At 52.2% G+C, this 9727-nt stretch overlaps 1 protein-coding gene across 5 annotated transcripts in view; it reads right to left on the reverse strand.

Moving 5' to 3' along the window:
- The window catches only part of NUP188 (nucleoporin 188), a 115114-nt gene extending 105814 nt beyond the window's left edge, over window positions 1-9300 (reverse strand). For 2 of the 5 annotated variants that reach the window (XM_073541000.1, XM_073540999.1), the window contains exons 1-9: window positions 9041-9057; window positions 6760-6882; window positions 6604-6658; window positions 6043-6116; window positions 5649-5733; window positions 5477-5557; window positions 5342-5386; window positions 5029-5121; window positions 4655-4777 (exon numbers count right to left, since the gene is read on the reverse strand). In XM_073541000.1, coding sequence (XP_073397101.1) covers window positions 4655-4777; window positions 5029-5121; window positions 5342-5386; window positions 5477-5557; window positions 5649-5733; window positions 6043-6116; window positions 6604-6658; window positions 6760-6882; window positions 9041-9042 — 681 coding nt within the window. In that variant the 5' untranslated portion in view covers window positions 9043-9057. The other 3 variants (XM_073541001.1, XM_073541002.1, XM_073541004.1) reach the window with 3 other exon arrangements.
- Window positions 9301-9727: the final 427 nt, after the last annotated feature.

The raw sequence follows: 9727 nt of genomic DNA on the forward strand, positions 1-9727 counted from the left end.
GAAGATGGTCGCAGGTATTGCCAAAATGTTGATGGGGAGACGTGACCAACGACCCTGTGCCGTGTGGTGACGAAAGACCGCACCCCAGCCCAGAAGACTTGCGTCGGTGGTTACTACCCACCATCTTACTGGGAGAAAGGACCTCCCTTGATTCAGGGAGGTCCTAAGTGTCCACCTCTTAAGGGCTTGTCTGACCCGCAGTGACAGAAGGAACCGATGGTCCAGGGAAAACGGGTTCTTGTCCCAAGCTAACAGCAACGCGAGTTGTAAGGGACGGAGATGGAACTGTGCGAATGGGACTGCTTCCATCGCTGCCACCATCTTTCCGAGAACTTTCATGCTGAAACGAACGGAGTGAGAAACCATTCGGGAGAGAGTCTGTGCTGCCTGTTGTAAGGCTTGGGTCTTTTCTGGAGGGAGAACGACCAACCCGCGGGAAGTGTCCAAGATCATTCCTAAAAAGGAAATCTGCTGGGCCGGTTTTGGGAAAGACTTTTCGAAAGTTTATCTTCCATCCCAGGCGAGAAAGTGTATTTACTGTTATTCCACGGATTCCTCGCAGGCTGGAAGGGACGGACCCTTGATGAGCAGGTCATCCAGATATGGTAACACCACCACTTCCCGAGAGTGGAGAATGGCTATGACAGCCGCCATGACCTTGGTAAAGACCCTGGGGGCGGTGGCGAGTCCGAAGAGCAAGGCAATGAACTGGAAGTGTTCCTCGTGAATTGCAAAACGGAGGAACTGCTGGTGGGACGGGCAGATCGGAGTGTGAAGGTAAGCGTCCTTGATGTCAATGGATGCTAGGAACTCTCCTTTTTCCATGGAAGCGACAACTGATCGGACAGATTACATTCGGAATCGCCGTACCTTAACAAACTGATTGAACAGTTTGAGATCCAGTATGGGCCGCATCGTCCCGTCCTTCTTTGGGACCACAAAAAGGTTTGAATAAAAACCCCCGAACCTTTCGCGATGAGGGACCGGAATGATGACTCCGTCCCTTTGCAGAGCCTGAACAGCCCAAAGGAAGGCTCTTGTCTTTTTCTTGGGGGGGGTGAGGACCAGAAGAAACGTGTCAGAGGGGGAGAAGAGAATTCTATCTTGTATCCGGAGGACACCAGCTCCCTGACCCACTTGTCGTGGACGACCGCGAGCCAGGTGTGACTGAAGGAAAGTAGTCGACCGCCTACTTTGTCGGTGTCTGACGGATACCACACAAGTCATTGTGTAGAAGATCTATGGGATCTGGCTTTCCTAGATCCAGATGCCCTTGGCCTGGGCTTCCAAGAGCGGTTAGGTTTGTATGAGACCTGGGAGCCTCTGTCTCCGCACGGGGACAGACTTGATCCGGAAGAGAAGGTAGCGGAGGACCAACTGGAATTGTTGTGAAAAGGTCGAAAACGCGTCGGCTGTTGGCTCCGAAACGGCCGAACAGCCTTTTGTTGAGGAAGGAATTTACTCTTTACCCCAGTAGTATAAGAAATGAGCTGGTCCAGTTTCTCTCCAAAAAGACCAGTTTGATAGGGCAGAGAAGTCAACTATCTTTTAGATGTGGCATCCGCCTGCCAGTCGCGGAACCATAGGGCTCTTCTAATGGAGATCGCATTAGCGGCAGTTTGAGCAGCGCAATTGGTGGCATCTAAAGAAGCGTCCACTACAAAGTCCGCTGCATGAATTATCTGCCTGGCGACCCTGGTTGCCTCCGGAGGAAGATTGGTACCCTGGAAGGCAATAATTAAGACTTCTGCCCAAGCGGCCATTGCCTTAGTGACCCAAGTCGCCACGAAAGATGGAAAAAGCGCCGCTCCTGAAGCTTCAAAGACTGAGTGGGCAAGGTAGTCAATTTGACGATCGGAGGGGTTTCTGACTGAGGAGCCCTCAGAAAGGGATAGGAGCGTTTTAGAAGCACAACGCGATACCGGAGGGTCTACCGAAGGGGACTGCAACCAATCCTTCATTGGGTCTGGAGCAAAAGGGTATTTAGCCTCAATAGACTTTTGCCCTGTGAACAGCTTATGTGGCCGATCCCTATGTTTCTGGACAATATCCTTAAACTCGGGATGGCTGGTAAATAACCTGCGTACACCTCTACTCCAGTGCTCAGGCTGGCCACACTGTCCGGGGCCATCCACGCAGGTCTTCTCATCCTCCTGGGTTGATGTAGCAGAGCTGGAGGAGTTCTTAAAGGGGTATGCTCAATCGATCCTCCCTATGGGCAGGGGGACGGAGAGCTATGGTTCTGATTCAGGGCATTCGGAAGTGCTGTTCTCCACGCATCGTGCCGTCCTGCAATCCATGCTTCGTCTGTTGCGCTTGCCCTCATATCCATGGATCACCACCGTAAGGAATCATCGCCAGAGGAATCAGCCCCGTTCGTCGCAGGAAAGTGTACGGGGAGGTATACTCTGCGTGCTTGCCTGTTGTTGGTTCGGGGGAGAGTGGGTCGTAGAAAGGAACCGTCGTCCCCTTCACTCCGTTAATTAAAAAATAAAAATTTACAGAAAAATCAAAAATAAAAACGGTGGGGTCTGAAGCCAGACCCAAGTGCCTCCTACAGACACTAAGCAAGAACTGGAGAAATCTCATCCAGCGAGAGGGTGTATACTGCAGGGGAGGAGTTAACTTTTTTTCTGGTTTACTTAGTGTCCTCCTAGTGGCAAGCAGCATAACACCCACTGCCTGTGTCACCCAATGAGGCGTAGAAGAAAAGGAGCTACCGTATATACTTGTGTATAAGCCGACCTGTGTATAAGCCAACCCCCCTAATTTTGCCACAAAAAAACTGGGAAAAATTATTGACTCATGTACAAGCCGAGGGTAGAATCCATAGACTATGCCCCCATATGCTGCTCCATAGACTATGCCCCCATATGCTGCTCCATAGATTATGCCCCCATATGCAGCTCCATAAATTATGCCCCCATATGCTGCTCCATATATTATGCCCCCATATGCTGCTCCATAGAATATGCCCCCATATGCTGCAAAAAAAAAAAAAGCAAAAAAAAGCCATACTCGCCTCTCCTGGGTCCATCGCCGCTGTCTGCCGCTTCTTTGTAAGTGACTGTTCAGCCAGCAGAGGGGTGGCGCGCACTAACCACGTCACCGCGCCCCCCCCTGCTGCCTAAACGTCACTGACACAGGATGCAGCAGAGACAGCGGTGAGCAGCGATGGACCGGGGGACAGGTGAATATCGCTATACTCACCCATCCTGCCGCAGTCTCTGCAGCCTCGTTTCTCCACTGTCTCCCTTCCTGTGGTAATGAGCGGTACCACGTGACCGCTGAAGACAGGAAGGGAGAGACAGTGGAGAAGCGAGGCTGCAGAGACCGCGGCAGGACAGATAGGTATGATCTCTGACACCAACGCTCCCCCTCCCCCGCCGACCCCCAGGTATATGACCCGTGTATAAGCCAAGAGGGGGACTTTCAGCCCAAAAAATGGGCTGAAAATCTCGACTTATACACAAGTATATAAGGTATTTTCCTTTTTTGCCTAGCGTCAGCCAGCAACAGCAGCATACACCCATGGTTACCGCTGTCCCCCAATGAAGTGATAAAGAAAATGCAATTCTGCAATTCTTTTTATTCACCATGTTCACTACACGGTACAACTAACCTGGCAATATGATTCTCCAAGTCAGTACTAGTATGCAGATACCAAAATATATAGGTTATTGTTTTAAGTAGTGGGAAAAAAACGTCTTCATTGGTACCATTTTGGGGTAGATATGTTTTTATTGTTTATTATTGTATTTTATTGCAATGTTTTGGTGGCCAAACAAAAAATTTTATTCTGGCATTTCGATTTTTTTTTCTCATTAGGCGTACTTTTCTGCCCTGACTAGGGTAAAGTGTTGCAGTGCCCAGGTGTCGGGATCTTTGACCCTTCCCGACACCTGCGCACTGCAGTACTTTGTTCTGCCCTAGTCAGGGCAGAGAACTACGCCTGGGCAGGAACACGATGGTAGGGAGACTGTGCGGATGACGCGGGGACGCATCATCCACACAAAGTAAGAAGAACAATTGTAGCGCCAGATCAAGACCAGCGACACCCCTCGGACCGTCCTGCAAGTTCGTATAATGAAGGGTCTTTTTCTAGTTTCGCAGATCGGGTTGGGGGTGGATATACAGCATTACAGAATGCTGTATATCAGCACTAGAATATGGTAGCTGTTTCTCATATTGGCCAAACTTGGTGACTGGTTTCCTTTAGCCCAGACGGTAAACACTGCACAGTATTCAAGCAGTTTATATATGATAAAATAAATAGCGTCATTCAATACTACAACTGGTCCTAAAAAAAATAAATGAAAAAACTAAAAGTGCAAAAAAAATTGGCTTCGGCAGAAAAAGATTAATAAGTGGCAGGTATTTAAAAAAAATATATACTGTATATTAGAAGATTTGTACCAAGATTTTTAAGTAACGCCCCATGCAGAGGATAGGAGATAACTTCCTGATCGCTGTGGGTCCAACCTCTGAGACCCCCACCAATCCAGAGAGTGGGGCTCCAGAGAGTGCGCACCTCGGTTCCATTAATTCTCTATAGGAGCGGCGGATGCAGACACACAGCTACGCGACTCCCTTTACAGTCATTGTATATCGATGATGTGTGTCAATCAGTTTACAGGCAAAGCTGCCGACGTACCATGAGGTTCCCATGGGTTTCCCACGTGGGTGCTTCTTCTTTACAGAGATCTTCAAAGTGCTTGCAGTATTTGCCCATCAAGTCCTCCCGCTGCAGCATATCCATACAGTCATTAAATTCTTTCTATGGTGACAAGAGAGAACAGTCAGCCATGAAGATCTGTGCATGCCAGAAATAGGAGGACCGTCAGCTGATGATCAGTGACAGTTACACATGCATGCTGGGCTTGGCCAGAAAACGCATGAATTTTCATTGGATAAAAAAATGTTATCATGACCAAAACCATTTGGATAGGTCGATCCAAAGGACTGATAGATGATGATTTTGGTCGTTCCTCCATGACCAATAATTTACAGACATACACACGACTTTACCTTGTACGGATGCTTTTCATCCTGGAAGTAAGTCAGCAGCAGCAGAACGCAGCGCAGCATACAGATTCTCTCCTCGTAGTAATAGTCTGCTATCTAAGTGATGGAAGAGCAATAAGCCAGAGCTAAGATTACTTGTAACACGGACGACACCTTGCCCCGACCGTCAATGTGTGATCAGCACAGCTGGACACATGTATGACTGACTCTGTGCCGGGCACTGCAGGGCAGGGGCCCCAGTACTTCTGTCCAACGCCTACTAATCACAGATGGACAGCTTGTGATCGTAATGACGGGAGAATGGATTCACACAAACCTTCAGCATCAGTGCCTGGCTCTGCCTTTCATCCTGTGGTACCATCTAAAAAAAAAAAAAGCATAAAGATGGGAGAAGTGTAAAATCAACAAGTGCGACCAGTGTACCACGTCACGAACAGGAGCGAGGGCCAACCTTAATAGAGTCTTGTGTCCCCCTGTAGTCATCCTGGAGGTAGCACTGCAGCAGCTGCACGCTCTGCTCCTCATCCAGACCCTGAGTCAACGAACGTACAGTAAATACAGGTTACAGGTGTCCGGTAATGCACTGGCGTCTCCCCTAAGGTCGTCCCAAAACATGGTCTCACCAGAAATTTACTGATTCTCTGCCCGAGATCTTTCATGGCTGGAGCCAAGTTCTTGTTAGCCTTCACCTTGTCTGCGGAGCTTGTTCTGCAAGTAGAGGGTTAAAGAAGGTGGAGAAATGTGCAACCTCTGCTTGCTGTCATGCAAATGCAGGAAAACCTCCCCACATTTATCCCTGATCGCTACAACTGCAATTAGAATCTAGAACACCCAGCGCAGGGCTCTGATCTGTCCCAGTCTACCCAATTTTAGGTGATTGAGCCAAGCTAGAGCAGGACTGGCTCCCTTCACTGACAGCAAGCACAGATTGCAAGTGACGAGGGATAGAAACGCAAATATGTAATAAGACGGTCGGGCAGTCAGTGGAGTACGGATAAAGTCTGTGTAGAAATGTACCTGGGTGCTTTGTAAAAGGACAATCCCTGCAGGAGCCTTTCTCCGTAGTGGTCCAGCTCTGCCTTGATTTGTATCTGCAAAGTAAAGTATATTACAGTTTGTTAAGAGTAGTCATTTACTTCACAGCAGCACAGAGTATTTATGAGACTTGTCTGGAGTTAAATCGCACTTTTTAGGGGGCGGTGCGGTGAAGGAAATTCTTGTGTGTTTGTTTTGGTTTTTTTTTTTTTAACACCAGTGATTATTATTAGTGGCATGTGCTGGCTGTATCACACAGCCGTCAACCGAAAAGTATGGAGCTCCTGAGCCCAATCCTGCACCCAACATGCGCTGAACATGAAAGGCGGATGTCGGGAAGGGGTTAACAGAGGAGTACTGGTAATTTTATCATGTTTCCTGCTGTTACTTCTCTTTAAAGTAGATGGATTTGTGGTGTACAGATGTGAGTCCAGGCAGCTTATTAGGGGGGCACAGAATTAAGGCGAGAAGCTAGTAAGTGTTGCAGCTGGTCATTAGAATCCTCCACGGAGCAGTGACGTCGGGGGAGCTGGTGACACATACCGGATCTCTCATAGCAGAGCGGCCAAGTAGAATTGTCCACAGCTCCCGGCTGCTCCTGAAAGAAGAAGGAAAAGTCTAGTAAACTCTCGGTCCTTCATGGCACGGAGCACATGATTGTAAAACAATGTAATGCAAAATGCTATCAAACTGCTTCACCCCTTTAAGACGAAAACACATGAAGGCGAACCCGGCAGATGATCTGATCGCAAGCTCTGACAGCAGCATTTAAGGCACTTGGTCTGGGGGGACGCGATGTTCCACGTGGCCATCACCAGCCACCTGCGTCATGAGAGGCCGATGGTAATAAATTATATGACTATAAACATACTTGGGGTCACTGCTCTGCTAGACACGTTGCTTCAGCGGGGCGCCCTCTACTGGGGAGGACAAGACTTTCTGCTGGGCTACTCTATGCTGGGTGGGTGATCCTCTCTGCCAGGTGAACACACTCTCTATGGAGGGGGACATGCACTCTATGCGGGAACACACTCTGCTGGAAGCTCTCTATAGAGGGAGGGGGAACATCACTCTCTGCTGGACGCTCTCTGTAGGGGGAAGGGAGAATATGTTCTAGCCGGGCACTCTATAGGAGACAAGCTTTCCATGGGGGGGGGGGGGGGGGAATCATACTTTCTGCCAGGCACTCTGTATGGAGGGGGGGAGGGATGCGCTCACTATGGAGGGGGGGACACGCTCTCTATGGAGGGGGGGGGACACGCTCTCTGCAGGACGCTCTCTATGGAGGGGAGGGAGACACACACTCTGCTGGGCGCTCTCTATGGAAGGGGGAGACGCGCTCTCCCGGGCGCTGTCTATGGAGGGGGGAGACACGCTCCCTGCCGGGCGCTCTCTATGGAGGGGGGAGGAGACACGCTCCATGCCGGGCGCTCTCTATGGAGGGGGGAGGAGACACGCTCCCTGCCGGGCGCTCTCTATGGAGGGGGGAGGAGACACGCTCCCTGCCGGGCGCTCTCTATGGAGGGGGGAGGAGACACGCTCCCTGCCGGGCGCTCTCTATGGAGGGGGGAGGAGACACGCTCCCTGCCGGGCGCTCTCTATGGAGGGGGGAGGAGACACGCTCCCTGCCGGGCGCTCTCTATGGAGGGGGGAGGAGACACGCTCCCTGCCGGGCGCTCTCTATGGAGGGGGGAGGAGACACGCTCCCTGCCGGGCGCCCTCGATGGCGGGGGTAGGGAGGGACACGCTCTATGCAAGACGGTCTCTATGGAGGGGGGAGACATGCTCTCTACTGGGCACTCTCTATGGAGATGGAGGGGGGGAGACACGCTCTCTATGGAGGGGGGACGCTCTCTGCCGGGCGCTCTCTATGGAGGGGGGGAAACGCGCTCTCTGCCGCGCTCTTTATGGAGGGGGGGAGACACGCTCCCTGCCACGCGCTCTCTATGGAGGGGGGGAGGGACACGCGCTCTACAGGACGCTCTCTATGGAGGGGGGGAGACGCGCTCCCTTCTGCGCGCTCTTTATGGAGGGGGGAGACACGCTCCGATGGCGCTCTCTATGGAGGGGGGGACGCGCTCCCTGCAGGGCGCTTTCTATGGAGGGGGGGGGACGCTCTCAGCAGGACGCTCTCTATGGGGGGGAGGGACACGAGCTCTACAGGATGCTCTCTATGGAGGGGGGAGACGCGCTCCCTTCTGCGCGCTCTTTATGGAGGGGGAGACACGCTCCGATGGGCGCTCACTATGGAGGGGGGGAGGCGCTCCTTGCAGGGCGCTTTCTATGGAGGGGGGACGCTCTCTATGGGGGAGAGGTGACACGCTATCTGCCGGGCGCTCTCTATGGAAGGGGGGACGCTCTCAGCAGGACGCTCTCTATGGGGGGGAGGTGACACGCTATCTGCCGGGCGCTCTCTATGGAAGGGGGGCCACACTATCTGCTGGGCGCTCTCTACGGGGGGGGGGGGGGGACACACGCTCCTTGCCGGACGCTCTCTATGGAGGGGGGAGCCATGCTCTCTGCAGGACGCCCTCTATGGGGGGGAGGTGACACGCTATCTGCCGGGCGCTCTCTATGGAAGGGGGGCCACACTATCTGCTGGGCGCTCTCTACGGGGGGGGGGACACACACGCTCCTTGCCGGACGCTCTCTATGGACGGGGGAGCCATGCTCTCTGCAGGACGCTCTCTATGGGGGGGAGGTGCCACGCTATCTGCCGGACGCTCTCTATGTAAGGGGGGACACACTATCTGCTGGGCGCTCTCTACGGGGGGGGGGGAACACGCTCCTTGCCGGGCGCTCTCTATGGAGGGGGGAGCCATGCTTTCTGCAGGACGCTCTCTATGAAGGGGGGACACGCTCTATGCAGGGTGCTCTCCCCTATATAACATAGACCATTACACACGGCTCCACCACAACATGCTAAGACTTGCAGTCCGCACACAGCCTGTGGTGAAAACTCTACTATCTGGCAGCTGACATTTCTTAAGTCTCCAACTCCCGCCTTCTCCTATTTAAACGTCACTTGCTGCTGTCAGCCACCTCCCAGCTTCCGGTGGCCGCCGGTTCTCTCCAGCCCGTTTTCTTTACCTCTCGTCCAGGCCCCCGGCAGCCGCCATCTTCACTTTCCAACCCCCCCAACCCGTCGCACACGTGACGAGACCCCGCGCGGCCCGTACGTCACGTGACCGCCCACTCTAACTAAGAGGTGGGAGAACCCGCCTCAGTATTGGCGGAAGTGGGTGCTGCTCCGTGACGTCACTTCCTGTCAGGTGACTGGGCTACAAGCCGGCGCTAACTGTGGTAAGGGGCAGGCACTGGTCTGCTCCACATGTGGCAAGTCCTGTGGTCTCTTCCGTGCTGCTGCTCCAGGCGGCACCGGACATCCCTTAGGCTGACACTCAACGGAGCTGCACGGAGAAACTGCTTCTGCCGCCTCACTGCTAAGGATACACAGTGACAGTGGAACTTTTTGTTTTTAGGATACTTTAATTTATTTACACAGAAGTTGCAATTTCTCTGCACTTTTGGTGGCTAAAAAATGCTTTTTCTGATATCTATGTTACACATAGCTCCTGAATCATTAAAAGGGTATTCCTATCTCCAAGATCCTATTCCAATATGTAGTAGGTGTAATAATATTAGCAAATACCTCCAATTAAAAATA

The sequence above is a fragment of the Dendrobates tinctorius genome, unplaced genomic scaffold (genome assembly GCF_039654945.1).
Source record: "Dendrobates tinctorius isolate UK_male_01 unplaced genomic scaffold, ASM3965494v1 ptg000120l, whole genome shotgun sequence".
NCBI classification, from domain to species: Eukaryota; Metazoa; Chordata; class Amphibia; order Anura; family Dendrobatidae; genus Dendrobates; species Dendrobates tinctorius.